We start from the raw sequence: 27,444 nt of genomic DNA, 5'->3' as shown, positions 1-27,444 counted from the left end.
TAGTCTCCCAGACAAGACCAGAGGACTTAAAATTAGAAAGGTCTTTGTTATGGAATTGAGATAGGTGTTAAGCATATTTTATGTGTCAATTATCATGCAAAAGTGAGTTTGCAAGTACATCACGTAGTCAGAAAATTGAAACCAACAAAAGAAAATTATCAGCATTGCTTAACTGAAAAATCTCCTGTAAACCTTCTTTTTGGAGAGAACTCCCCCCCACTCCTGCAGTGTGCACCTGTAGAAAGGAAGGATGTTTCTCCTGAGAGCATTTGTGTGATACAACCTATTGTGGCCTCTAAAATAGGTGTTTGTGAACTGTAGCATTGCTATAGGGCAAGGAGAAATAGATTGTGTCTGGATGCTGTGCTTTGCTTAGGTACAAGTGTTCTTATGTGCCTTGGTGTACTTACCTGTTCATCACGGTGGAAGCTGCTGGTGAGGGGAAGTGGGAAGGAAGCTAAATTTTGGGAATGCTCTATAAGAACTCTTGTTTTGTATATACATATGCTCTGAAGTTTCAGAGGAATCAGACTTAAGTTTTCACTCCTGGAACTATAGAACTAACACAGTGCAGGTAGAAGAGATCTGTCTGATTTTACTAGCTGTGTATTTTGTACGTACTCTCTAATTTTTGCATTGTTTACTGCACAAACAGATGTTTTGTTTTAATTAGTGTAGTGCTTTGTGTAGTCTTAAAGCAAGTAGTAAAGTAGTTATGTAGCTGAGAATACTTCTATATAGTTTGTGACTGCCTTTCTGGGGAATTCCTGTAAGAGCTCTGAGATGTATCAAAATAGGTTAGAATTTACCTTTCTGTCAGCTGTCTTTGGCTATGACTGAGAACAGAGGAAAAAATCTGGCTTAAAAATCCCCAAACCAATGACAGCAGCTTTTTCCTATTCTTATCCAACTCAGAAGATAAACTTTCTCATATTATGTTTAATTTTCATAGATATATTTTTAAAGTCTTTACAAGAAGGGGGATTGAACTAGTGATAGAAAATTTTGAGTCCCATAAAGGACAAAGATGGTAACTTCATTACAGTGGATCATATGATTTACAGATGGCAGCTCAATCTGTGGAGAATAAAGTCCAGTAAAACAACTGGATTAGATATGGCACAAATAACAGCTGTACCTGTACTATTTTGTGATAAGAGTAATTTGTACTAGTGTATTTTGAGTGTACTGAAAAATTGAAGAAAACCCTGAAAAACGGTCCTGAAAAGTTTTGGAAAACTGATAATATGAGTAAAGTAGGAGTCATACTATTGTGGCCTTTCACTTTCTACATAGAGATTGTAGACTAGTCTAAATTGATTTAAAGATAATTTCTGGTGAGTTCTCTTATTAGAGATTGCTTTTATCTGAATTGTGAGCTGCTGTATTAGATATATGGCAAGTCCCTTGGGATGATCTCTGAATGCTGCCATCTCAGAGTAAGATTTGTAGATTAAAGATCATCACAGGTTCCCTGATGGCACTTTGAAATTAGACGGGAATTTTTTTTCAATTTGTTCAGAGAGATACTCTTTATTTGTTTAGATTTCTGTACTGTGTGACTTAATATCTTTCCCTGCATATTTCTGTTCCACAAAGTAGTCAAATTCCAGATGCACAGTTAACTAAACAATTTTTCTCATATGCAGAAGTGTTGAGGAAATGAATGTGCTTTAATATAATTTGGACCGCAACTCTTGGCATCCTGTTGGTGTTGGCTAGGTCATAATGTATTTTTGAGATCCGTTTAAAATTTGATTAGACTGACAAGACTTGTTGTTTTGTTAGAGTAGCATTGCCCTTGGTACAGGAGAGAAAATATGCTTGCCTAGTTCTAACAGTTTCTATTTCTCTTAGAGACTTTAAAATGTGTAGAGAAATACAAAGCTCTTTTTACAAGGTGTTTGCACTGAAGAGGAAAACTAGTATAGTGCTTTAAAAAATATGTTTGTGATGATGAAGTAAATGATCACACTTTAAAATTTCCCCTGAAGTGAGGTACTTCTTCATGTGGGAGCTTTTTATTGTGCTTATTTACATAAACTAGATTTAAAAAAAATAAAAAATTACTGTTTACAGTGAAGACCAAATAGACTGTGCAGAGAGAAAATGGATAGCCCAAGGAAATGATGGGATGACATATTTTTAAAGATTATCATAAAGCGAAGTGAGTTCAATTTTTTTTAGTGTCTCTGTAATGGAAAAATAGCAACAGTAATCCTTGATTCAGCTTCTTTGACAGAGAGAAACAGAAAACTTGATCGAGATCTGTAATTGCAAAATAATGAAGAGTGAGAAATAATTTGACATCAGAGCCACAGAAATGTTCTTCCTTTGGCATGAGGAATTTTGTGTAATTGTATGAAATACACATTTGAAAGAAGAAAAAAAGCTGGATTTTTTTCCCTCTGTTGGTTACTCAGATCTTTGAAAAAAATTTTTTTAAACTGTTTGCTTATGCTTTCATCACAATTTCTTCAGCAAAAGATGGCGCCACAAAAGCACTCTAAGCAAAGTAGCTCTGAACTCCTGCCATGTCTTCATAACTTAGTGTCATTTTAGATGAGAGGAATGTTCTGTAACCGTTTTGTCTAGCATTTGGTAAGAGTTCAGTCAGTTATGGGATTTGTGGCCCATTTTTTAATAACGGGAGTGCTACTGATGCAGCATAGCCTCTCCAGATCTAACCATGTACTTCACTTAGGAGGCAATGTCTGGTAACCCTGGTGATATGGAGAGGAGAAATTGCACATTCTTTAATGAATTTTGTGTTGCTCTGCATCATCTTAAAAAATTTGTCAGCAGCGAGAAGAGATCCTCCCTGTGGCACTAATTGTATATTCATATATAAATTGTGGTAATGAGTGAAGAGCTATGATTTTCTTATCCATATCTCTGTTTTATAGCAGCGTGCAATTAATAGCTGAAATTTCAAGTCCTGTGCTGAGGGCTACTGATTTGACTGTTGAAGCTATGTTTTAGAGCACTTAGGGAGGAACAACTGTGCACTTGCCTTAGCTGATCATACTTTCTGTCATGGCATCCTTAAATACAGACCTATCCAGGAAATCAAGTGCCTCCAGAAAAAAGGGTTGGTCTGATGCCAAGTTTTGTTTGATTCATATTTAATGTGTATCTTTCTAATGAGACCTCTTTTAAACTGTGGTCTTGGTACCAGTAAAGCATTTTAGAAAAGACTTTTAGTAGTACAGGCAGAAATAAAATGCAGCTGCTAGGCTTAAAACTTTGATTTCAGGCAGAAGAAATGGAGGGTTTACTTGGATAACTTCATAGCTATGAAAATAGTGGGTAGAGAATGCTTGCCTAATTTCCAAGGTATACCAGATAGAATTATGCAGTCTGGTGGACTTAAAAAAATAATCACAGATAAGTTTGCGTATAAGATGCTTACTTTGGTTATTTAGGGTGTTTCTTGCTTCCAAAGGCTGGGATATCATTTGAGATACTACATAAGCTGGTTCAGAAAGTACGAGATCATTTTTTTACTAAAGTAGAGCTGTACATGGGAGCAGAGAAGAGATACAATTCATTTAGATCAGTAGAATGGTGAGGGGGATGGAGGAAATCTTTCTCTTGTAAGCTGATGCCTATTTTCTGCTTCAGATGGTATCCTGGGATGGCCTGGGCCCAAGTCACACTCCACTGAGGAACTGAAAAATGGTGCCCTCAGCTCCTTATCATCTGCTAGTGCCAACATTACATGGGCAAGTACCATAGTACCATCTGCAGCCCAGGATGCACAGGCACTACAGCCAAACACTGAGGTAAGCATGCTTGGTCTCTGTAGAGACCTCTGTTGGTTAGACACAGACCATGTGTGATGGTGGATACTTTAATTGATGAATTATTGTATTCTGTCTTGATAGTGTACTCTTTGTTTGAAGTTACTTGTGAAAAGGATGAGTTTCATGCAAAAGTGCACTCTAAAAACTTGAAATGTATGTTGATGATATTGTTTGGTGCTTTTACTTCTCTGAGGTGCTTGGGTCAGCAAACTTTGGCAAGTGTACAGTTTCTTTCCTAATCTTATGAGCAATCAACAGATTGTCAGTAAAATCTATCAGAGGATAGATTTCTATCCTCTGATGCAAATAAAAGCTATTTATTTGTTTTTCATTCTGGTTTGAGATAGACAGGAGACACTACTTGCTTGCTACTTGTTCTTCCCCATTGCTGTTTCCTCTTGGGCATCTCTTGAGTATAGCTGACTGTTCTTGGATTTGAAAAATTATGTTATTTCCTGATGTCTTTTGCTGTTAAGTGATTATGGGCAGAACTTGTCCACATCATCCTGCATCAACCAGCTGATTTGTGCTTTTGTGGCATTTGCTTGGTAAAGGGAGTTCTGAAGCATCCACTCTTTGAGGAGACTCACAGCTGCGTATCGGACATCCCATGCACTGAAAATCTCTCATCATGACAAACTTCTCCAGCTTCTGCTGCCTGCTTCAGTAACCAGTCCTGCCCACAAGGAAAACATTTCACTCTGAGACCCTAGAGATAATAGGGCACCTGGAGCAGATGAAACCTGGAGAACTGGAACAAGGATTTTGAAAGAACTGAAGAAACCAGTGAATGCTCTGGGCAATTGGAATGGCTTAAATTAAATTTTAACAAAATATGTAATGTCTGGAGACATCAATAAAGCTGTTCTTCCAGTTCTTTTGTAGAATGTTGAATTGAATGTAGTTCAAAATAATTCACAGATAAACCAGGTTTTTTTTTAACACGTTCCTTTGGTCCTCTGTCCTTAGAAAAGAATTTTGAATACTACTGGTGTCCATTTACCAAAATGTTTAAATTACCTGTAATTAATTTTTATTAGGAAGCTGTGTTTTTTTCTTTTTTCAGATAGGCCAAATGTACTCTTTACAGTGTGTTTTTAAGACAAGAGGCTATTTAAGAGTATTGTTTTGGGAGTTACTACTTACTGAACCACTGAAGTTTCATTGGGATTTTTTTTTAGTTTTTGTTGGTATTCTTTTTTATTCTTGATCATCCACTAAAGCCAAATGGGATGTGGAAGCATGAACTTTGCAGCAAGAACATAAAGAGCAGCAGCTGATTTTACTCACATTAAGGTATCATTTTGCAGTTGAGTTGAGCCATTTATGACATGTTTTAAATGACAAGTTTTTTTTATGGGTCTGATCCCTTCCTGTTCATTTGCTGATGAAAGGCGCTGAGTTGTGTGCATGTCTTGAGGTACTCTTTTGCTTCTGGAACTCATGATTTATTGGGAAGGGAGTACCCTTGAAGGGGTGAATAGAAACAAGGAAGTGTAGCACTGTTTCTAGTACAGAATCCTCAGTGCTTTGTGGGCAGTCTTCCTGAACTCAGCAACCTGCATTTGGAGGCCCTGAGGCATTAGCCATTAAAAAAAGAAGAAAAAGAGATCAGGGCAGAAAGAAATTAAGATTTTTTTAAGTTACGAGAAGGTCAGCTCAAGATGACAGAAACAGTAAGTGAAAGTTTGTGGGTTGGTGGAGCAACAAGAAGCAGCTGGAATCAGGCATGCAATTTTTGTTATGTAGTAGTACAGTTTAATGAGCAGAAATTTAGTTTTGCCTTGAGGAAGTGACTTAAACCAGGATTCATTCCTAGAAGTTCTTTACAAAACTGCATCTTCTCTTACACAGTGTCTGTGTGTGTGGTGCTGAGATTGATACTCTTGACTCTGAATTTGAAGGTTTTTTTTAAATGTAGCTGTTACACTTTTCAGTTTTGATCATTTTGATGAATTCTTTTCTGAGAAACTTAGCAGTTACCCTGGTAAGAATGTTATCTGAGCCAGGTAGTCACCCAGGAGATGACGTCTGACCTGCCCAAAGTTATCGAATATGTTTGATTTGACACAATTTAACAGTTCTGTGTGCACGATGTAATAATATTTTAAAATATATTGTGGCCTTGTGTATCCAAGGCAAAAGCTTAGATCTGGCACTGAATAGGCACTTAAATTTCTAAGGTATAAAAGCACTGACTGTGCTAATTACTTAGCATGTATAATAATATATAAAAGCAAATGAAAATCATCACTTGTTTGTAGTCCAGCTACTTTGTTGTTAGTACCAGTGGTGACATTAGCAGAGAATGAGAAAATGATTCTAGATGTCCTTAGTTGGCATTTTGTTGACACTGAGAAATCCCTGATTTCTTTTTTTTTATCTGATTGCTTCTTTTAGAAGAAAATAGGAATCCACAAGTGTCATTCAAATGAAGCTTATTTTTCTTAATTATTTTCTTTTTACTAAAACCCAACTAGATAATCTTGTTTTCTTGAAGAAGCTGCTGGGGTATTAATGGGGCTCAACTTTCCATATATACCTGCCAAAAGAAATAAGCTTTGCTTTCACAGAAGTGATGAGTGTGCTAGTTCCTGTATCAGTGCTATCAAAATTAATTCCACTCTCTTCTTTGACTGGTCTAGATTTAAACTTTAAAAAAATCTGTAATTTCATGGTATAACCTCTATCTCTTAGTTAGAAGCTATACCCCAAAGGAATGGGAAAGAGCTTTTTGACTAACTCTTAATATAATATAGTAGATGAACCAACCAAACAAATTGTGAATTGACCTCTAGTCTGAAATAGAAAATGCCATTAAATGGCTAACCTTGAGGAGCAGCAGAGTCAGCTGCTTATATTATGGAGTGTTATTTATAAGGCAAAGGTAATTTTAGGAATATGGATCAGCAGTGCTTTTAAGAAGAAAACAGAGATGTTGTGTTGGGGCGGAGGGGTTGTGGGTGACTGCTGAGGAATCTCTCCCATCCAGCTGCCTGCCAGTGGCAGCAGTTTCCTGGTAGCATGACCAAGTAGCTGAGTGTGTTTAGTGGTAACTGTGCTAATTCTCAGCACAACATTCAGACACTTTGCAGCTGTGCATCAAGTGGCATCATTAAAATACCAGTGACATGTTTTTATATGTTTATGAAGAAGTTTATGGATCTTTACAATTCTCTGGAATAACAAGGTTCATCTAATACAATTTTCTTTAATACTTAAGCATTCTTGAGGGATGTAGAGTTCTGGAGCTGAGTTTTGATGCCATAGGTAACTAAAGCAAAACTTTTCTTTATGGTCTGTTGTACTGTCAGGATTTCAAGAATGCATTTTCTTCTCTGGTGAGATAAGGTAGAAGCTAAAGATTATCCTCTTTAGTTAGTATGTTGGTGTTTACTTGCTTTAGTTTATTTAGAGTGTTTCCTGCTTCCAAATGCAGGGGTATCCTTTGAGATACTGCTTAAACTATTTCAGAAAAGACAAGATTTTGTGACAGATTATTTTCTCGTGTGTTCCTTGCCTATTATTCTTTTAGAGTTGTGATATAGGATAGCATGAAGTTAAAGCCTATTATCTTTACTGAAAGAAATAACCTCTGAGGTTGAATTCCCAGATCAAGCAATTTTGTCTCTTATTTGCCATATTGTTTTTAATGTTTTATAAGTCTCTAAATTTTAGTTAGCTTTTTTGTTTTTCTCCTGTCCACCTGAAACATCAGATGGAAGGGATAAGGGCTGGGCTGCACAGAACTACCCTCAATCTAATGTTAGTTGGTGTAAAATGCTCCTGTGCATCCCCTAGAGAACCACTCTGGACTTTTTGGCATTAGCTGTGTTATAATTTCAAGGCAATTTTTAGGGTTTTTCCATAAAGCAGAACAGAACCAATCTGATATGAAATGTGCCAGAGGTACACTCTTCTCACCTGTGATGTGAACTTGATCTCTGTCCAGTCTGCCATAAATAGGACCTTGCTTTCTTTATTTAAGGCTTAATAATTTTGAAATTATTTTCAAGAAATACTGACATTAATTAGTTTGAATCTTATAGTAAATTCAGTTGTAATAAACTCAGTGCCAAAGTAGAATAAGGGTGTGAGTCACTTTCATGGGTGGACTACTATTCCAGTTCAAATAATTGTCATTTTGGGTGTCAGAATTCCTCCTCTAAGCTGACAAAGAGTGACTGCAGGCCAAATGCTTCCCCTGACAGCCAAACACAAATAGGTAACAGGCGGGTTTTTTGTGTAGTCTGAAAGGGAAGGAATAATTTTCTTTGGCTCTAATAGTTTTGTTAAGAATTATTTTAAAATTTGTTCTGTAGCTAGATCTGTAATATAGCCCTTGTCATGTGATTTTTATGCCTTAAAATGCCATGCCAGCTGATTCTTCCCATCCTGTGGATCTGGTATGTGTGCAGTCTCTCTGCTTTCCTGTCCCTGACTTTCCCTTGCCCATGAGCACCAGCAGCTGTATGCATGCTCCAAACGGAAGTGTCTTTTTAATGGGATTGAGGTTTGAGCTCTGTAGGACTGAGCCTTTAGCTCTGATTATCTAACTGCTGAAGCAGGTTTTAATTGTGATAGTGATTGCAAGGGCAGTCAAGCCCAGGTTATTAAAGATACTTTGGTCCTGTGGATGATCTAAACCTTGGTGTTTTCAACTATAACAGGGAACTATTCTATTTGGAAGAGTTACTGAATTGTTTAATTTTGTAAGTTGATGTATTTTTTACCCATTTCTTCAGGTGATAGTTTCCTTCAAGCTGTAATTAGTTTTTTATCTGTATGTAAGTATATATCCTAACATGACTGTAGACACTAGAGCTATTACAGAATGTATTTTAGATGCTAAGAAATAATTTTAAAAATGCTCATGCAATTTTAGACACTCAGCTGGATAAAAGAAATTATTTCTAATTCAATATTACCTTTATTTATCTGTGTCTCAGAAGATGTGCCCAGGTCTGTGGATTGTTTCCTAGTATAATTTGTTTCTAGTGTTTCCTAATTCCTTTTTGTACTTGACAGAAATGTGTATAATTGATGTTGGGAGATGAGCTTAGCTATGAACATACAGTGCTAGCCACAAGTGCAGTAATGGAAGAAAAACAAATCAGGATGGGAACGTAATGTTTGCAGTAATAAAGATGATCCCTTTTCACTGTTTAGTACAGGCATTACAGGGTTTCTCAGTGTGCTCTGTTTTTTGTCCTCTGCATGATTAAGTACTTTTCAGGCTGAAGAGCACAGTGAATGGCCTGTAATGATTTAGCTAAATTAATCTCTAGGCAAAGATGGTACCAGTTAATCCATTCACTATGCAGACCATCTAAAAATGAAATCTGAGGTAATCAATTGAAGGTATATTTAAGGATAATCAAGGGAATGTATATTTAAGGATTAAATGTACAATTAGACTAAAAGTAGAATTAAATGACCCTAAGCCTGCTACAGCAGCACTGACAATGACTAAGATAATCTAGCCAATTTTTTTTTTTTTTTTTTTTTTTGCTAGCTTTCTGGAATAGCTACTTTGTCAGCAAACAGTCCTCCAGCAAAACTGTTTATGCAAATAATTAATACAAATTTTATCACCAGCCAAACCCACTGCATATTATTGAATCACTTCCACCTCCAAAATGCATGTGTTCCAGCTGCTATCTATGTAATTGAGAGTAATACTCTGTGTAAAAAAACCAAACCCTTATTTCAAATCTGTTTCTAATTTGAATAAACATGAGGTTCTGATTCATGTGGCATTCCATAGTTGCTAGTGAAAAGTCAGTGAAATCTAATCATTGGAGTATAAAGAACTTGGGTTCCCTTGCAGTAAGGTTTAAAAATTAACTTTAAGTGGATCAATTGCATACTCTATTCAGTATAAAATCTGTGCCCCTTGCTAAAGGAACTCTGAAGTCAATGTTAATTTTATTTCAGGATTGTGTGCCAATTTGTTATGCGCCAGTTAATTTGCTTTGTGCTATCAGTTTTATTTCTTAGTATGTGTATATATGTAGGCTTGGTGATACTGCCCATTAGAAATCTTACCCATTTCATCAAGACTGTCAGTTCCTTACCGAGACCTTACTAAGCAGGGCGCAACTCTCTTACAGGGAGAGTTTGTCCCAGGTTGGCATTGCTTTATCTTGCTTAGTGAATCATCCAAACTGGCTTCAGCTGTTCTGTCTAGTCTTGCTAGAAAAAAACCTGGGGTTTTCAGCTTGTGGTGGTGAACTGTGGTGGTTCTTAATTTGAAAAGCCCAGAATGTGGAAATAAATCCCAGCTGTGATAACAGAATTGAATTCTAAAATTTGTCCCAGAGGAGGAGTTGGAAGGAGCAGGTGAAAAAGGCAGAACTCTTCTACATTAATAGAGAGTTTTCATTTTGAGATGGACCAAGTGATTGATTAATCAGACTGAGAACAATTCTTAGAAGCTTTTCAAGCAGAGAGTTCCACTGGCCTAAAGGAGTTAGACATATAAAAGAAGACAATCATCTAGGCCTAATTTATTTCACATACACGTTGAATGTTCTCCTGCTATGATTTATAATTATTAGTTTTTCTTTTGAAAGACTTAAGGATTTTTGTTTGGGTTTTTTGACCTGTGTGTGTTTACCAGCAATACGAATGTGTATGGTGGATGAGCAATTAAATTGCAGGAAGAGTCAGGGTGGTTTAATAAATGTGTTGTTAATACTGCTTGGATTAACATGTCTTTACCATTCCTGTCCTTTTACAAATATGCTGACATGTGATACTGCGTACAAGAAATAGCACTGTGAGAATTGGATTTACATATAGATTGGTATTGCAGGACCAGATGATTGCACAGGTTAAATTTGTAGTTGTCCATCTTTTTGTGTCCTCTTTGCATATGTGAGTGGTGTATTATTGACTAATGTGGCAGTATTTTTCTGCAGTAAATTTGCTTAGCCAGCATACAAAGGGACATAAAAGAGAATTACAGCTGGCTAAATGACTTCAGCTCTGTTACTTCCTAACTTTTCAGTTACTGGGCATTGCAGGCAGAATCATAATGGAATCACAGAGTACTCTGTCTTGAAAGGGAACCCCAGAGGTCCTGCAGCTGAACGCAGTGAGAGCAGTGCTAATCAGGTCAGCTTGTCCAATCTTGAATACCTCCCACTGTGAGGGCCCCACAGCCTCTCTGCAAAAAAATCTTGCAATTCTCTAGGGATTTTGTCAATGGGAGCAAAGGGTTGTTTGATAAGAAAAGGCTCAAATACTCAATGTGCTGTACTCTCTGGTGAGCAGCTAAAAGGGATCTACCTGCTGGAGCCCTTATCAGAAGGTGTTTGTCCTCCCCTCCTTCATAGGAATATGAGGCCTGAAGAACCTACTACTTCAGGCTTTTCCCCAAGGATCTCATTCTAGAGAGGATGCCTTGTAACACAAGGGAGTGTCTAAAGTGTAGCTTTCTGCCAGCCTTTCCCCCATGCTACTCTCCATCACTGACCTAAAGCTCAGTGCAGTCTTTTGTCTTCAGCTCCCCAAAAGTTGTAACCATACGACTTTCAGACCCCTTGTAGTGTCTGAAGTGCTGCCTGGCAGTGGCTGGAATCTTTCCTGCTGCTCTCTGTGATTTGTAAGCTTGTACACTTACTTTGAATAGTGTCAGATGCTCTATTTGTTGCTGTTTGCGTCTAAAAAAATCAATTAGCAAAATAAAGCTGAATATGTTTGAGGAAATTGTTCTTCACTTGCATCTGTATTGCATTAGGTATAGGTTTTGCTAAAATTGTTTATGGTGTGACACTCTCTATATTATGGTTGTGATTTATGCCAGCCTTCACCTTTTTTTTGCTTTAATTTAGGACAAGTCTGTGGGGCTTTTCTCTTCATACATTTTGTTTCATAGTCTCATGTTACTATTTCTTTCTGATGATACCAGTGATGAAATATATTTATTCCCAGTTCTTACTGAATTTATGCAATACTGCAAAGTCCTCTTGTGTTTTAGGATTCAGATTCAACAGTTCTGTACTTCAGTAGCCCTCATTTCATGAAAGGTGCTCAGAAACCTGTGTGGACTGGTACTGATACTTAGTCTTTCCGTGTGGAGTCTGTGCTTGGGAATTAGCTGCTTTTCAGGCTATTTTTAGAACTGACTACCGTAGGTTTATGAAAATCGATTTTTGCAGGAGGAATTGTCTTATGAAGAAAATATGAACATGTGGGGTGAAAGTTGTTCAACAAACATTATTTGATGCATAACAGGATTACAGTGCTGTAGGTAACCCCGATGAGGAACTCTGTTTAACAGGATGTTTAATCACTGATAGATTCTTTTTTTAAAAAACATAATCACTTACAGAGTTAGCTTTGAGTATTTTTTCTGCATGCTTGCACAGGCTATATTGCAACGTAAACATAGATGTTCTTTGTTTCATGTTACATGCATTTGTTCCTATTCTTTAAGCTAGAAACCAGTCCTTTTTTTTCCCCTGAAATCTCCTATTATCTGTCCTCATCACTGCTACCTTCAGCCGTAAATATAGCCAGAGGTCATAGTAAAACACATCTGCAGCGTAGGAAAAGGAAGCTTTCTGAGCTTGTTCTTTAATGATGGAAAGACTTCTGTTCCCAGAGATACTCCTGCAAAATATTGATAAAAAGGCATAGTACAGTTCTCTAAGTGGGTAGTATCTGGATAATGTGCTTGTCTCTAGATGCCTGGCAGATTGTTTTTTGTTGAGAAGGAAAGAGATTGCAGATCTATTTGTCACCTAAGGTAGAGGTTTTGTGATTGTTTTCTTTGCTTGCATTGTCTGTCTGTCAGCCTGTCTGTGCTGTGTTAGTGTCAAGATTAATTTCTGCTTTGCTTGCTTGATTTGCAGTGATGGGATATCTCCTGAAGAAGGATGGGTATTTCTTGGTTCAGTAGATGTCTCTGCTATTGCCTGTTGTATCCAATTAATCTTGTGTGATAGACAGATTGCCACACTTTGATCCTTGCACTTGTCCCTAGCTGAGAGATTTTCTGAACATCAAGTGTGTTTGGCATATTCAATGAAAAACAACCCCAAGCAACAAACCACAAAATGTATACAAATTATCCGTACACACAAAACCACAGATTTTTTTAATCATTGATGGTCCTAGTTTGAAGAATTTTATTTTCTCTGGCGACTTGAAATACCAAACACAAATAACAAATTTGGCAAGAAATTATTTTCTGAGAACTCTGTAGACATTTTTTCCTGATGTAAGCTTTTTCTACCAAATAATATCAGGTTTGACCTCTTAGTGCTGAATGATGTATCCAGTTACACAGTTACGTAAATTATTTGACCCCACACAGTCAGAACACAAACTCAGATACAGCAGTTACTTACCTATTCAGATAGATAGACCTGGATTTCTTTTCTTGGCATACATAGCTTAAAGTAAGTAGAAAATCTGCCTATTATACAATTTTTCCTTTGTTATATGAAGGAGAAAGTAACTGTCTTGCTGATTGGTTCTGTATGTAGATGACAAAAAGAAAGTGATATTTTTGCTTGCCATGGTGGTGTTGCATGTGATAGTGTATTCACTTTTTCATTGTAAAATCCTTCTCATTTGATTGTTGTCCTCTATTGCTTGCTTCAATATTTTAAAAGTTAACTTTAATTTTGGTTCATCATTGTTGGTGCTAAGTTCTAATGACAGAATGCCAGAAGTGTGACTGTGGGTGTGTGATTTGGGGTTTGAAGGGGGTTCCCCCTTGAGGTGGTAGACTTTTTCTGCATTAGAGGAGGCAGCTTCTATGAAATACTCAGAGTAAATTTAAACAAATGCAATTGAACTGAGCCTTCGTCTTTTGCTACCTTTAAGAAACCTTTTTCAGGATAAAATGAGGGTGTACACAGGTAATAAGTTTTGCTGTCTAAATTCTCCGTTTAATATCTGCTTTGCTTCTGGGCTCATTGTGTGGCTTTGAAAACATCAAACCTGAACACTGGACAGCCTTTAGTCTCTTTGAAAGTCACTATAATTTTGGTATCCAGCTGCCAACATTATAGTGGGCATATGAGATGTTGGTGTGTTTCAGATTTTATCTTTGATCTACTCATTCTTAGTCGTGACCAGTCACAGATTCCACCAGAAGCAAAGCATAAATAAGACTACAGTAAGGTGGAAGGAGGTCAGGGCTTAATGACCTGACTTCATCACCACTTTTCCAGCTCCATTTTTCACCTTCCTCTGCTTACATTGTGTGGTGGTAAACATTGAGAATAGTATTTTCAATTTTTATTTTAATTATTTGAACTGTTCTTGAAGAGTAGAAAATTTTATATAAAGAGATCAGGAGTTTGGATATTAAAAAGTTTCAGTGCTTTATAATTAAGCTTAGGCTTGATAATCTGTAAATGACAATGAGTTTGGGAGTTAGAGAAAAAGTGAGTGGATGAGGATTATTTCAGGGATCAGTCTTCACACTGGGTAGTGAATGTGTTTCATTCATGTGTTCATTTCAACTTTGTTTTGTTTCAAGTTTTAGGTTTAGTTTCTATTAAATTCAGTTTTCTAGATGGGAATGATTTGTCCTTTCAAAACCTATAGTGGCTTTGTGTGGCAAGATTTTCGTGGGGGAAGGGGTAAAGGGGTGGTTCCTCTGTGTTTGACAGAGCCAATGCCAGCTGGCTCCAGGATGGATCTGCTGCTGGCTGAGGCTGAGCCCATCAGTGATGGTTGTAGTGCCTCTGGGATAACTGTCTTACATAGGGAGAGAAAAGGGAACCCTGCAGAGCAGTAGCAGAGAGAGGAGTAAGAATGTGAGAGAAGCAGCTGCAGACACCATGGTCAGTGAAGAAGGAGGGGAAGGACATGAAATGGTCCAGCTGCCAGAGCAGACTTGTCTGCAGGCCATGGTGCAGACCATGGTGAATTAGGCTCTCCCTCTGCAGCCCGTGGCTACCCATAGCCCCTGGAAGACCCTGTGCTGGCTGGAGCAGGGACCCTGTGGAAGCTTATGCTGAAATAGATTCCTTGTAGGATCTGGATCTATGGATCTGTGCAGAGAGAAGCCCATGTTGGAGCAGGTTTTCTGGTAGGATTTGTGACCCTGTAGGTGACCAATGCTGGAGCAGGCTGTGCCTGAAGGAAGGACTGTACCCTGTGGAAGGCACCCATGGAAGTGCAGTTTGTGAAGAACTGCAGCCCATGGGAAGGACTCATGTTGGTGAAGTTTGTGGATGACTGAGCCCTTTGGGAGGGAGTCTGTGCTGGAGCAAGGGAAGAGTCTGGATCACAATTCCCCTCAGGCAAGGTTTGAAGTACTGACTGCAACTCCCATTCCCTGTCCCCCTGCACCACTGTGGAGAAGCTGGTAGGAAGTAGTAAAGTTAAACCTAGGAAAAAATGGTGGGAGGATGGTGTTCAAGATTTGTTTTTATTTTCTCATTACCCTACTCTTATTTGATTGGTAATAAATTGAGCTAATTTTCCCAAGTCAGGTCTGTGTTAGCCGTGAGGTAATGAGTGAGTGGTTTCTTCCTGTCCTTAACTCAACCCATGAGCCTCCCATTGCATTTTCTCTCTCCTGCACAGCTGAGAAAAGTGAGTGAGAGTGCTTTTAGTGGGCACCTGGCTCCTAGCCAAGGACAGCCCACGACAACCAGCAGCATGACAATATGCTAGTCTGTATATAAAATATTTTTAATAAGTACAACTTCCTGCACAAGCTACATTTGATCACTGCTAATGAGGGATGGGTACAGTAAGCTTGTATGATTTTCTGCCAGGTGCATGGTGCAGTAAGTGCAATTAAATGTGTGGTGCCCAATGGAAGAAGAGAAGTGGCACATGCAAGTTAGTGCAGTTATGTCACTTCTGATCCAGTGACAAGCTCTGCAAGAAGCTAACACCTCATTATATGCTACTACTTTGGGATGTTCTTACAGTATGTGCTTTACAAAAAGAATTCTAACTTTAGTATTGAAACCGGTGAAAATCTTGCGGGGCCAATTTCTCGCACTAATGTAAATGTGCTAAAGCTCCGTGACCTTACAGAGTTATATTTAATCTTACACCCACGGAAAACCTGCTTGCAAGCGCTTGAGTTACACAAATGCAAGTGTAAATGATGCTTGCAAACCTGTGCTGCTATTGAAGGCAATCTGAAAATCAAAACGAGGCCTTTGACTTTTATATGCACTAATAGGGACCAAAGGTAATTAGAGGACTCTGGAAAATATGACACTCCTCATCTAGTTTGGGAATGCTAATTCTGTTTAATGGTGCTTCTAACTTATTTTTTCTCTTAATGTTTTGTAAATAGGGTTTTTATTACAATCTTTTGCATTATTTTGAACATAGAAGGACTTAAAGAATACTTCCCTTGGAATATTACAAAATAGTATGTTTTTACCTGGATGTTTTAAGTTCCCAAGATTCATCCTCTTGCTCCTGACTACAGTCTTTTTTATAGTACATAAAAAATGTTTTCATGCCTAAATGAAGACTCTTAGAGTATTGTTTTTGTAATTATATGAAGAATATGAGGTCCTAAGCATGTCCCTGATATCCTGGGATATTCATGGTCTCTGCTTACTATCGTGGTGGAGAAAAGGCTGAGTTACTCCATGCCTTCTTTACCTTGGCCTTTGGCCTTTGAGATCAGAGGGAAAGTCTGGAGGCAGACTGACCCTTGGTGGAGGGGGAACAGGTTAGGCAGCACTTAAGCTGCACATATACAGCTCCAGCGTCTCTAACAGGTTATGGAATTTAGGAGAAGTTTGTGTAGACTAGAGGAAAGTGAATGCCTTTCATTTTTTATAAAAGGGCAAGAAGGGACTCTCTGGGTGTTCTGGTAACATCTGGGGACCTGCAGGTTTGTCAGCCTTTCCTCAGATCCTGGGAAGGTGGTGGAGCAACTAACCCTGAAAGGTATCTCCAAACACATAAATGACAAGAAGGCAATTAGAAGTAGTCATAATGGACTTGCAAAGGGAAAATCATGCTTAACCAGCATGATGCCCCTCACAATGGTAGTGGCTAGCTTGGTGCTTATGCGGAGAGTAGTGGATGTTGTTTGCTTTAATGTTAGTAAGGTTTTTGACCCTCTCTTCCCTAACGTCCTTACAGACAAGCTCACAGGGTATGGATTAGATAAGTGGGAAGTGATGGATTTAAAACTGAACAACCCAGCCCAGAGGGTTGTGATCAGTGGTACAAGGTCCATTTGGAGGCCAGTCACTACTGGTATACCACTGGGGTCCATCCTGGGACTGGCACTGTTCCACATCTTCATTAATGACGTGGATGATGATGCAGAGTGTACTCCTGGAAAGTTTGTAGATGATGAAAAACCTGTGAGGAGTGGCTGATGAGCCAGAGGGGTTGTGTGCTGCCGTAGAGAGAGAGATATTGGCAGTCTGGACACAGAGGAGTCTCTTAAAGATAAGCTCAGGGAAGTGCCAAGTCCTATATCTGGAGATATTTGAAAGTAAACTCTTGCACCAGTACAGGCTGGAGGCCATCTGGTTGGAAAGCAGTTCTGCAGAGGTGTTGGGGGACAGCAAGCTGATCATGAACCAACAAAATATTGTTGTGGCTAGCAGCTTCCTGGGCTGCATTAGGAAGAGTGTTGCCAGCAGGTCGAAATCCTTCCCCTCTGCTTGGCAGAGGTGAGGCCACATCTGCAGTGTTGTGTGCAGTTCTGGGCTCCCCAGTGCAAGAGGGGCATGGACTTACTGGGGTTAGTCCAATATAGGCCCAACAAAGATGATGAAGGTTCTGGTGCATCCTTCCCGTGAGGAGGGTCTGAGAGAGCTGAGACTGTCCAGCCTGGAGAAGAGAAGGCCCAGGGGTATCTTAAATGTATATGAATACCTCATGGGAGTGAAGAACAGGGAGACAGAGTTTTCTCAATAGTGCCCAGTTGACGGAACCCAGGCCTGGTTCAGGGGCTCCGTGTGGTGGAAAAGTCTCTCCTCCAACCCGTGCTTCCAAAGAAAGGCTCAGCAGTCTCTTGTTGTTCGGTCTCAAGGCAGTTTATTGCAAGTTATCTAAAAGATTGTCTTCTCTGGCTACTGCGGTTTGGTCAGCAGCCCAGGCAGAGGCACACACACCCCTGACACCCGCTCTGTCCCCTGACTTCTTCTTCTCTCTCCCCGCCCCTGGCTGCTGCTATCTTTTATATGGTACATTACGTGTTACATGTTTACAGTTTTTCCCCAGTACCTACTACCTATATTAAATGGTACTTTTCTACTCTAAACCAATCTGTAAGTGCCAACATAACCAAAAACATGGAGGTAAGGAAGAAGAAAGAGGAAGGACAGGACCGGCCAAAAATCCTTCCATCTTAAAACCTCTGACCCCCATGTACAAAGTAAAAACCCCCCTGAATGGGTGTTAAAACCCCCCTGTACAACACTAAAATATTCTTCCCTCTACTTTGTAACTACTTCTACTATAATATCTAAACTTTTGTCACTTCTTGTTCTTCCTGCAAAGTTGGTAAATCATTCCATGGCTCAAACTCAAAATCACAGCTGTTTCCAGCTGCCTGCCAGGGTCTAAAATGCTTCTGACCGGGGCCTGGAACCTCCAAAAATGTCTGAGGGACACTTTGAGTTCCAAAACCCAGTGATATGACAAGAGGCAGTGGGCACTTGGAAGTGAATCTGAACACCAGAATGTGCACTTCTGCTCTGGAGAGCATTGAACACTGGCATGGGTTGGCCAGAGAAGTTGCGGAGTTGTCCCTCCTTGGAGATAATCAAAACTGAGCTGGACATGGTCCTGGGCAACTGGTTCTGCATGCACCTGCTTGAGCAGGGTATGGGACAAGAAGATGCCAAGAAGTATGTTCCAACCTAAATGAGACTGTGAATCTATGCGTTCCTTTCTTCCCCTCAAAAAACTAACCAAAATGAGACCCAGGTCATTCTTGACAGTATTGTTGCATTGTATGGTTTGTGAAATATGTTGGAAAATGAAGCTCTGAGCTGTATATCTGTATTAATTGCCTAACAATTAATTTCCATCACAGTAGTTAATTTGAAAAATTAACTTGTGGAAGAAGCTGTAGAAGGACAGAGGCACATTTGCCCTTTCACAAAAGTATAGCTTTTGACTCTGTGATTCTATCCCAGGCTCGTTCAAGTGTCTTTTTCCTAAAAGCATTTTTTTAAAATGCAGAATATTTCCTTCAGAAACAATTTCTTACCCTTACAGGTTTCATCTGTTAGAAAAGTATCAGCATGTTTTCTGATGGAGACTGCTGACTAGAACATCCGTTTTGTGTCTCTGCAGATGACCTCTCTAAATTAATCGATCTCAGCTCTAATGAGGTGACCTGTTTAAAATAGCTCTCTGCTGGTGTGTATTTTTACGTCTTTGGCATTTAAACTTTGAAGTGCATCTCTTCCTGGGATTTTTAGAAATTATCTTTTATTTTCTCTTCAGATCTTTCTGAAAAATGCTAGTGCTTCAGCCCGGTATTGGAAACCGATTTTGAGCCCCTTTTTTGTGGTTGTTTGTAACTGGTTCAGTATTGGATTTCTCAGGGTTAGAACCTAAGCCAGGCTGTACTGTTCGTTCCCTGGCTGGGCAGTGCACATCTCAATAGCTTTTACATTATGTTCTGACCATACAGGGGTGGAGCAGGTTGCTGCTTTCCTAGGTCAGTTGTGGAGTTACGTTTTACAGGATGAGGTAAAAAAAAAAAAGTCTGTGTCTGATAATTCAGAAAAGCTGCCGTTAAAGGATAATCAGTCCACATAATCCTTTGCATTCTGCTGGATGCTTACGCACTGGATATACTAAATTGCATGCTATTTTCATGGATAGAAAAAGAATTAAAGAATGGTTGAACTTTTATGACACTTTAAAGATGCACTAGCTTTGTATTTTGTGGTTGCGTGTGTCCACTCACACTGTGTGGTGCTTACATGTTGGTTTAAGAAAATGTGTTAGTAAAATAAATACGTGGTAGTTAAAGTTAGTTTATATGCTTCTAAAATCCTATTTAATAGTTGCATAGAACAACTAATGAGGAGAGAGGGAAACATAGAAAAGATACTGTTTTCTGAAGATGACTGCTCTTCAGTTCCTGTAGCATAAATTGTAAACTGCTTCCTTAAATTCTTTGCTTTGGAAAGTGAGAAAAGAGCAGTTGTCTGCATGTCATTCACTGAAGGTCACTAGTGAGTTGATGACTGTAATAACAGAGTTGTGGTTTTTTTGGTGACCTTGCACAAGTCCTTAGAATAGGGATAGTTAAGGTAATTAAAATTTTAGTCTTTACAGTGTGCTTATTAAACGCAATTGATCTTAATGTTACATTGTGCTCATCCTCCCTGATGATCAGAAAGGCTTTCATTTAGAACAGTGCCAATGCTACTTCAGTGAGCACCCCAAGTGTCCATAGGGTGGCTTGCTCTGACCGTGGATGTTTTGCAGGGTAGCAGAGAGGGTTTAATTTCACAGAATATTCTGAGGTGGTTGCTATTTTGTTAGTAACAGTTAAGAGTCAAGGAAAGCCTAAGATTTATTTCATAAAGAAAGAAGGAAAGAAGGATTTTCTGACCCTGGGTAAATGTGCTATCTTTGGGACAAAAAGAAAATTCTTAATATGTAATTTAGTCTGCAGACTGGTAATGGGTAATTTGTTTGTTTTCTGATGCTGTTAGCAATTTAAGGCTATGCAGCTGGTGTATGTTCATGTAAAAGGATATTACCTGCTAGCAATGTTCCTTTTCTGTCTCACACTTGTGCACACTCACACAAATTTGTGCACCTTCCCCTCCCTGCTGGAGAACCGCTGATCAGGATATCCTCTGGGAACAGCAGCACCGTTTCCCAGTTGGAACTGCGTGCATTTAAGCTCACTGAGCTCAGTGCCATGTGACTGGAAACGCAAGGAGCAGATTGCCATCCGGTGCACACTCTCCAACCCCTCAGAGAGCAAAAAAAAAAGGGAAAAAAAAAAAAAAAAGAGGGGGTGGGAGTGAGGAGGGGAGGTTCCCTTGCTTTTTTTGTAGCCCTGTTAATTCCTGCTGGAGCTTGTTTGCCGCAAGCTCGGTTCATGGCAGTAACAGAAGCAGCAGAGCCTATTCCGTAGCTCAGTGCTCTCAATGAGGTCAAGCTGGATCAAAGGGAAGCCTCCTGTGGAAGCATCTTCTGTAAGTTCTGATACTGCATTTTCTGTGCTACCTCCGAATAAATCATAGCCTATATGACTCTGCCAGACTTTAGTGCTTTATCCCTCCCCGACTGATATTTTTGTGTGAGGTTGTCAGGTTTTATGTTAATTGAACTTGTCAGGTGAGGCATCAGTTGGGTAATAATGCTGTGCATTTTAGGAGAAAAGGGCTTATTGTTCTTCCCTTTTATTTTCCTAGGGAGTGGGAAGAAGAAAGTGTGGTTTTGTCCTTTTGAAAAGCTCCAAGCTGTTGAGGTTACAGCTCACCAGATTCTGTTTTATGTAATCTACATATTCTACTTTCTAAATAAAGCAGCTGTAAAGTGTCTTGCAGATGTCTTTGGGTTTCACCAAATAGCTATTATTTTAGGAATAGCTACCGAAATATTTAAGTAATAATAAAAAAAAATAGAGAAAGTACTTCATTCAAATCTTGGAAACCTCTGTAGTAACTTAATTTCAAAGAAACTCCCCTTACACAAGCTGCAGTTCACCTGAGGGGTCTCTAATGTGATCATTCAGAAATATTCCTTTGAAACCTAATTCTGGATATTAGCTGGTTTTAGTAAAACTTTTCAGTTTTGTAGGCTTCCACAGTGAGATGAAAAATTTCTTGTTTTATGTAATGAGCTAGCTGTTTCTGCAGAAATGCAATTTAGCATGAAAGAATGCTAACTTTTACAGGAGTGTTGTCTCATTTACAGCATGAAATCTTTGGGCAATAATGACATGCTGGGCTGTAATTTTTCATCTACATGACCCTTTTTTTTTTTTTTTCCTTGAAGTACAAAAAAGCTTTCTTGAATACATATCTGGAAGGCTTGCAGATTGGTTTTAATGGATTGAACAAAGTAACTACCACCTGTTTGGATTATTGTTAGTTATACATTGTAAACCCTGAGGAAAAATAAAATATCACAAACCATTATCCCTTTTGCTGTAAAGTTCCTCTTGAAGGGACTGGCATGGTGCCTGTCTATTGATATTCAGCTTGTATTTTTGGAAACTCAGCTGCACGGGCATTGTGCTGTAAGGTGATGAAGTGTTGCAATAGTTATAAAGAGTTATGGCACTGCTCTACTTCCCAGAATCTAAAGTCTTTGGGTTTTTTTCAGAGGTATGTTCTTTAATTGTAGTTGTCTTTTTATCTTCTTTAGTTAATATCTTGACTTTCGTAGACATCTAACCTTGAAATTGGATAGAGAAAGGAAAAAACTCTGAAATGGGGTCATGCAGCATCTATGTATGACATGAATATTTGCTGGGGAGACTTATGAAACAAACTTGAAGACTCATTTTCAACTGCATATTTCTATTTAATGAAAAGATGACTTGTTACTTAAATGTGCTATGAGTTTTATCTGACATGACTGCAGTATAAATATGAGAAGAGAATGTGTAAATTATCATCTCATACTTAGTACTCTCATTCTGAGGAAAGAATCAAAATGCTTCATGAATCCATCACTGGATTTTTAATTTTTTTTGACTTTGTATCTTTTCTTGGCTTTAACAGAGGCTGTTTTCAGTTCCATCGAGACAGCTCCATTTCTAAATACATGTAGTGGGGGGAAAATACCCATTCTATATCTTTTTGTCCAGATGGTGATGCTTCTTTTCATTTCAGCATTCAGCTTCTGAGTTGATCCTAGTTGAAGATGAAATGACAGATACTGAAGATAATGAAGAGGAGGATTTAGGAGTCATGGATGATCAACGCAGTGTAATTCTTCATCTCATCTCTCAGCTCAAACTTGGCATGGACCTTACCAGGGTATGAACAATGTGTCTCTTTCATATTTGTTCACTATTGTCTTTTCTCCTCATCCTTCTGTGTGTTTGTGTGCACATCCAGTTCTTGTGAGTGTGTTTTGCCCCTCTGGACAGCCAAGTTTTCCTCTTTATAGAAGTGTGGTCCCAGAGAGCTATGGAGTACTGTCTCTTGCTAGGCAAGCTTTCACCAGAAGTGACCACATCAGATATTTTAGAGATGGAGGGGGAGGGAAAGAAAAAATAATAAGAAAAAAAAATTCTTCAGAACTCTTGCTTATTTTATTCCAAGTCTTTCAGAATAACCATATGTTGTGTATGTCACCCACAGGTATGTCTGGGTGCACTGGGACTTTGAGGAGCAATAATGACAATTGTATGGATGAAGGATATACATGTTCACATAACTGCTTTGTGAATTGAATTCCATTTAATTGCAAGTCAGCTTCAAAAAAAAAAAAAAATCCACAACGGTAAAGAAATTAGTCTTCAGTGTATCAGTTCTTGTCTGTGTTGAGCAGCTCAGCAGTTTAAATTTCTGTGCTTTCTTCTGGTCCTGGGACCAGAAGCTTATCCATACTGTCACAAGCTTATCCATACTGATACGAGCAAAGAAATTACAGTGTCTGAGAAATTTTCCCTTAAGTCCTTAGAGTTTTGGAAATTAGGTTAAGGAAGCAAGGAGTGCTTCTTTTTGAATAGTCTCGTATTCCAGTGAAACCTTCTCATGGGACTTAATGAATAATCAAGGAGATTTTTGTAAATATATGGAATATCCTTTCCTTGCACAAGAGTTTTCTACCTAAAAATCCCCCAAATAAAACTCCTATTGTCCACTTTTCACAAATAAAAGCTCATTCTGACACTCTCCACAAGTAATACAAAGTTTGGAAGGACCAGAGAATATCTCTGGCACATGAATTAGTTTTGCAGGAAGTTGTTCTAATGGGCATTTGATATTCTGAAGAGTTCCTCTCCTTTTCTTTTTTTTTTTTTTTTAACATGTTAATCAAAAACTATAGCTTTCTTACAAACTAAAGTCTTCTCAAATTATTTTTTTCTGCTTCCTCTGGAACAATTGTCAGTGTTTTAAAATAATTACACTTTTAAGACTGAGCAATCCTGTGTTCTGTTGCTGAGTAGCTGCCCAGAAATGAATGTCTTTTTTCTAAATAAAACAAAAGTTTCGTGATTTCATTTTGTATAATTTATACCTGTCACTTTTTAGTATGTCTGGGGTTATATACAGTTCATTCTTGGTTTTGTTTTTCTTACATTCTCACTTTTCTTAACTCTTCCTCTTTTCTGTGTTGTTTTTTCTGAGGCTGTCAGAGTCTATAATGTTCAGACTAGGCTAAGATTTCTTATCCATGGTTCTTGTGTCTTCAGAACATTTTGTCTTTGGCAAAAAGCAAGATTTTTCTTTCCCGATTTTCACTGTCATCTTTTTGTCATGGCAGAGTAGGCAAAACCCAAAGACACACAGTTAATATAAGTAAGAGAAATTCCTGTAAATAAGAGAAGAGTGGACACTTATAAGAAAAACATGAACGTAAATACATGTATGATAACTTGTTTCTTACATAGTGTTCTTAGAGCACAGTTTTTAAAGATAATGATAAATGTTGAAATGAGAAGAGGAACAGGCATATGGCAGAGTTAGATTTGTTTGTAGTCTGTTTGTGTGATGCATGAATACACATATGATAAGTATTAATGAGACATGCCACATGTGCACATCACTTTTCTGCCCATTTTGAGGATTAAAAAAAAAATACAGGACAGCTGGCTGCTTTTTTTATCAACTTTGTTTACTGACATGAGGGCCTTAGGGCCGCTGACATGTGATGGTAAAGCTGGGTTTGTTGGCTGCACTTCTTCCCATTTTTCATTATTCCTCTGAAAGTCAGATTTCAGAGTACCTTGATGCTCATCACCTTCTGCTGGAAGTGGTTGTGGCAAAGTAGTTGCTAATATCAGAGGATGTTTTTACATGTTCCCTTTCTCCTGTGCCTTCTTCCCTAGGGCTGTGTCTTTGGTTCATTCTGAGAGCGGTGGGTTGCTGCATGGTACTCACATAACAAACAGCTTTTTCTGAGCCCTTGGTGGTTTTGGGTTCTGGATGCATGAGCATTACCTTCATATTCCATATCACAGGAAACAGCATCTTATCCTTATGTTAGCCATGGCCTTGCCTGTGCTGACAGCAGTTTCCCACAGTGAAGACAGCCACATTTAATGTTGTGTAGGTGCTTCACTTCTGGAATGTGTCATACTGCTTTACTTTTACTTTTTAGTGAGGAGTAAAAACTACTGTGAAGAAGAACACCTGCAGTGAAGTATCAAATCTATGTGGGGATTTGCTAGAATGGGCTAAACATCATGGTGGCCAAATAGATTTCAACAGCTGCTAAAGAGAGTTGGGTGGGGAGCAGTTCACAGCAGCAGAATGTGGTACACAACTGATGCTTCAGACTGGGATAGGACTTTCGGCTTCATTTAAAACTAGAATTGCTGGGGAAAAAAACAAGTTTCTAAATGGTTTGTTCTTCAGACTTTTAAAAAATAAAGAATAGTGCCAAAACCCACTGACAGCCTTTGTTGGCAAATGGCATCTAATGAATTGCAGTTAATGTACAAATAACAGTTTGTACAGATGGATGATCACTCCCCTGCATTCCTTTACCTTCCTTTACACAGTTAATATGTGCTAAAAATAAAGGGTTGCCATTCTTTTTAAAAGGGCTGCCAGTAATTCTGCAGAATGTCAACCTGTTGTAAATTAACATTGTAGTGTGTTCACGATGTCATAAGTTTTACTTTGCTTGCCGATATTCTTTTACCTTGCAAATTTAAAATGTAAGTGGCATGAAAATAGCTTGTTTTATTCCCACAATGACACAGATTACAGTGAAAAGAAAGCTTTTACACCTCTAAGAGAAGGATATCTCAGCATGAGGTACCTTGGCTGGATTTCTGAAAAAAATAGGGCATGATCCTGACACCCATGTTTTTCCTCACAGTAAATAATAGTGGGGATAAATATCTCTATTCTTAAGACATTGTGCTCATTTTTCTCAGTTGCATTCAGATCTAATTAAGTGAATTCAAACCTAGGAGATTATAATCAAGTTTTCAACCGGTATTGTCTTTTTAAACTCAATGAAAATGGAAAAATGCCTCTTAAACTGCTTTCTTTTCATCTGAAGCCTGAGAAAGAGTAAGAATAGATTGTTCTAACATTTTAGAATGCAGTGAGGTAGTTTTTTTGCTTCAGACTTGGTATTTATTCCAGAGTGTTTCTTTTGTCCAATTGGTTGCCATGCTGGCATTTTCTCATAGGAAAAAATTAGTCAGTTTTGACTTCTTATGCAATTAAAAAAAAATAATTCATAGTCCTGTTCAAAGCTCGTATAAAGAACATGGTTCCTAAGTGTATTTTTCTGGACACTTAATTCTGTCTGGCTGCAGAAAAGTTGAAACCCTCATTCCTTTAAAAGCTGGAGTGTTAGCACGAGTGCACAACAGCCAGTGCTGGCAAGAAGAATGCAGTAAACTTGCAAATTTGTTTATTTCTATTTTTCTTATTTCTGCAGAAATCAAGATAGGGCCAATTAAAAAAATGATTGGTGTGATTTTTTTTTCTATATTGGTGTATGGTGATGTTGCATATTGAAAGTTTGAGGCTATGAGATTATTTAATAAAAGCAATGTTTCATAGGCATATTTTGTAATACTGCTGTTGTGTAAGCTTTAAAACTCAATTATTTTATTTCATAGTTCTGCCTCCTTGTGTGGAAACAATTCAGTTATTCAGTGGATCCATTCCTGCTACAATTAAGGATGTCATTTCCAGCTTAGTTGGGCTTTTAAAGCAAGATCATTTGAGCTGGATTTCAGGCATTACTCAGATTTTAAATTGATTCTTGAAACTCAATAATTAGAGTCCAGTGATACATCACATCTTATTTAGAGACAGTGCTGGTGTAGCTGTGTTAAGCAAAGCACATCTAGGACTTAAGGGAGGAGGTACCAAGACTCTATGACCACCACAGGGGGATGAAACCACAGCAATCTTAGTGTTGTACCATAAAATCTGCATCATCTGAAGTATGGTCTGCAGTTTTCTTCTCCTCCATTTGTGCTAATAAAGGTCACTGTCTTTAGAGAGAGGCTCTTGGACATAGTGAGATGCAGAGTGCTGTTTATTCAAATGAGTTTGCCCTTTGAAGTCTCTGCAGTGAACTCACAAAGGCATTACTGGTATTTCTAGGCAGAAGTTAGAGATATTTTTTATATGTTTTGGTGTCACTTTCCCCTCTGGTAACCTGATTTTTTAGTGTATAGTTTATATTAAAATGAGATCCTGAATTGTGGATCTCAACTGCGGAATTGCGGTTTTTTAAAGATTATATTGGATAATGAATATCTGGTCAGAATGAGAATGCTGCAAATAAGATGGAATTGTTTAAAGAGCTAAAAATAAGAAAACTTTACTGGCTTTCCACTTTGAAGACAAAGTTTTGGATTTCACTTTTGAAAACTAATCTCCTCAGCCTGCCACTGTCACATCACCAGGACTGTAGGCTGTCTTTAGCACTCAATCTGCCCCACATAGTGTGAAATTAACGTCCTCCATCATTCAGGGCCTAAATAGGTTGGTAGCAGAAATCATGTGGAGTCTTCAAGGCTTAGAGAGTGGAGTCAGAG

The 27,444-nt window shown here is 38.4% G+C and overlaps 1 protein-coding gene across 2 annotated transcripts in view; it reads left to right on the top strand.

Annotated features, from left to right (window-relative positions):
* The window catches only part of OSBPL10 (oxysterol binding protein like 10), a 113,549-nt gene that overhangs the window by 68,183 nt on the left and 17,922 nt on the right, over positions 1-27,444 (top strand). Inside the window, exons 6-7 of one of the 2 annotated variants that reach the window (XM_030265010.4) lie at positions 3,625-3,785; positions 22,592-22,738. In XM_030265010.4, coding sequence (XP_030120870.2) covers positions 3,625-3,785; positions 22,592-22,738 — 308 coding nt within the window. The remainder of the gene's footprint in view (positions 1-3,624; positions 3,786-22,591; positions 22,739-27,444) is intronic. The other variant, XM_030265011.4, reaches the window with a different exon arrangement.

The sequence above is a fragment of the Taeniopygia guttata genome, chromosome 2 (assembly GCF_048771995.1).
Source record: "Taeniopygia guttata chromosome 2, bTaeGut7.mat, whole genome shotgun sequence".
In the NCBI taxonomy this organism is placed as follows: Eukaryota; Metazoa; Chordata; class Aves; order Passeriformes; family Estrildidae; genus Taeniopygia; species Taeniopygia guttata.
The sequence above is the reverse complement of the archived record's forward strand: the minus strand, read 5'-3'. Positions and strand labels throughout refer to the sequence as shown.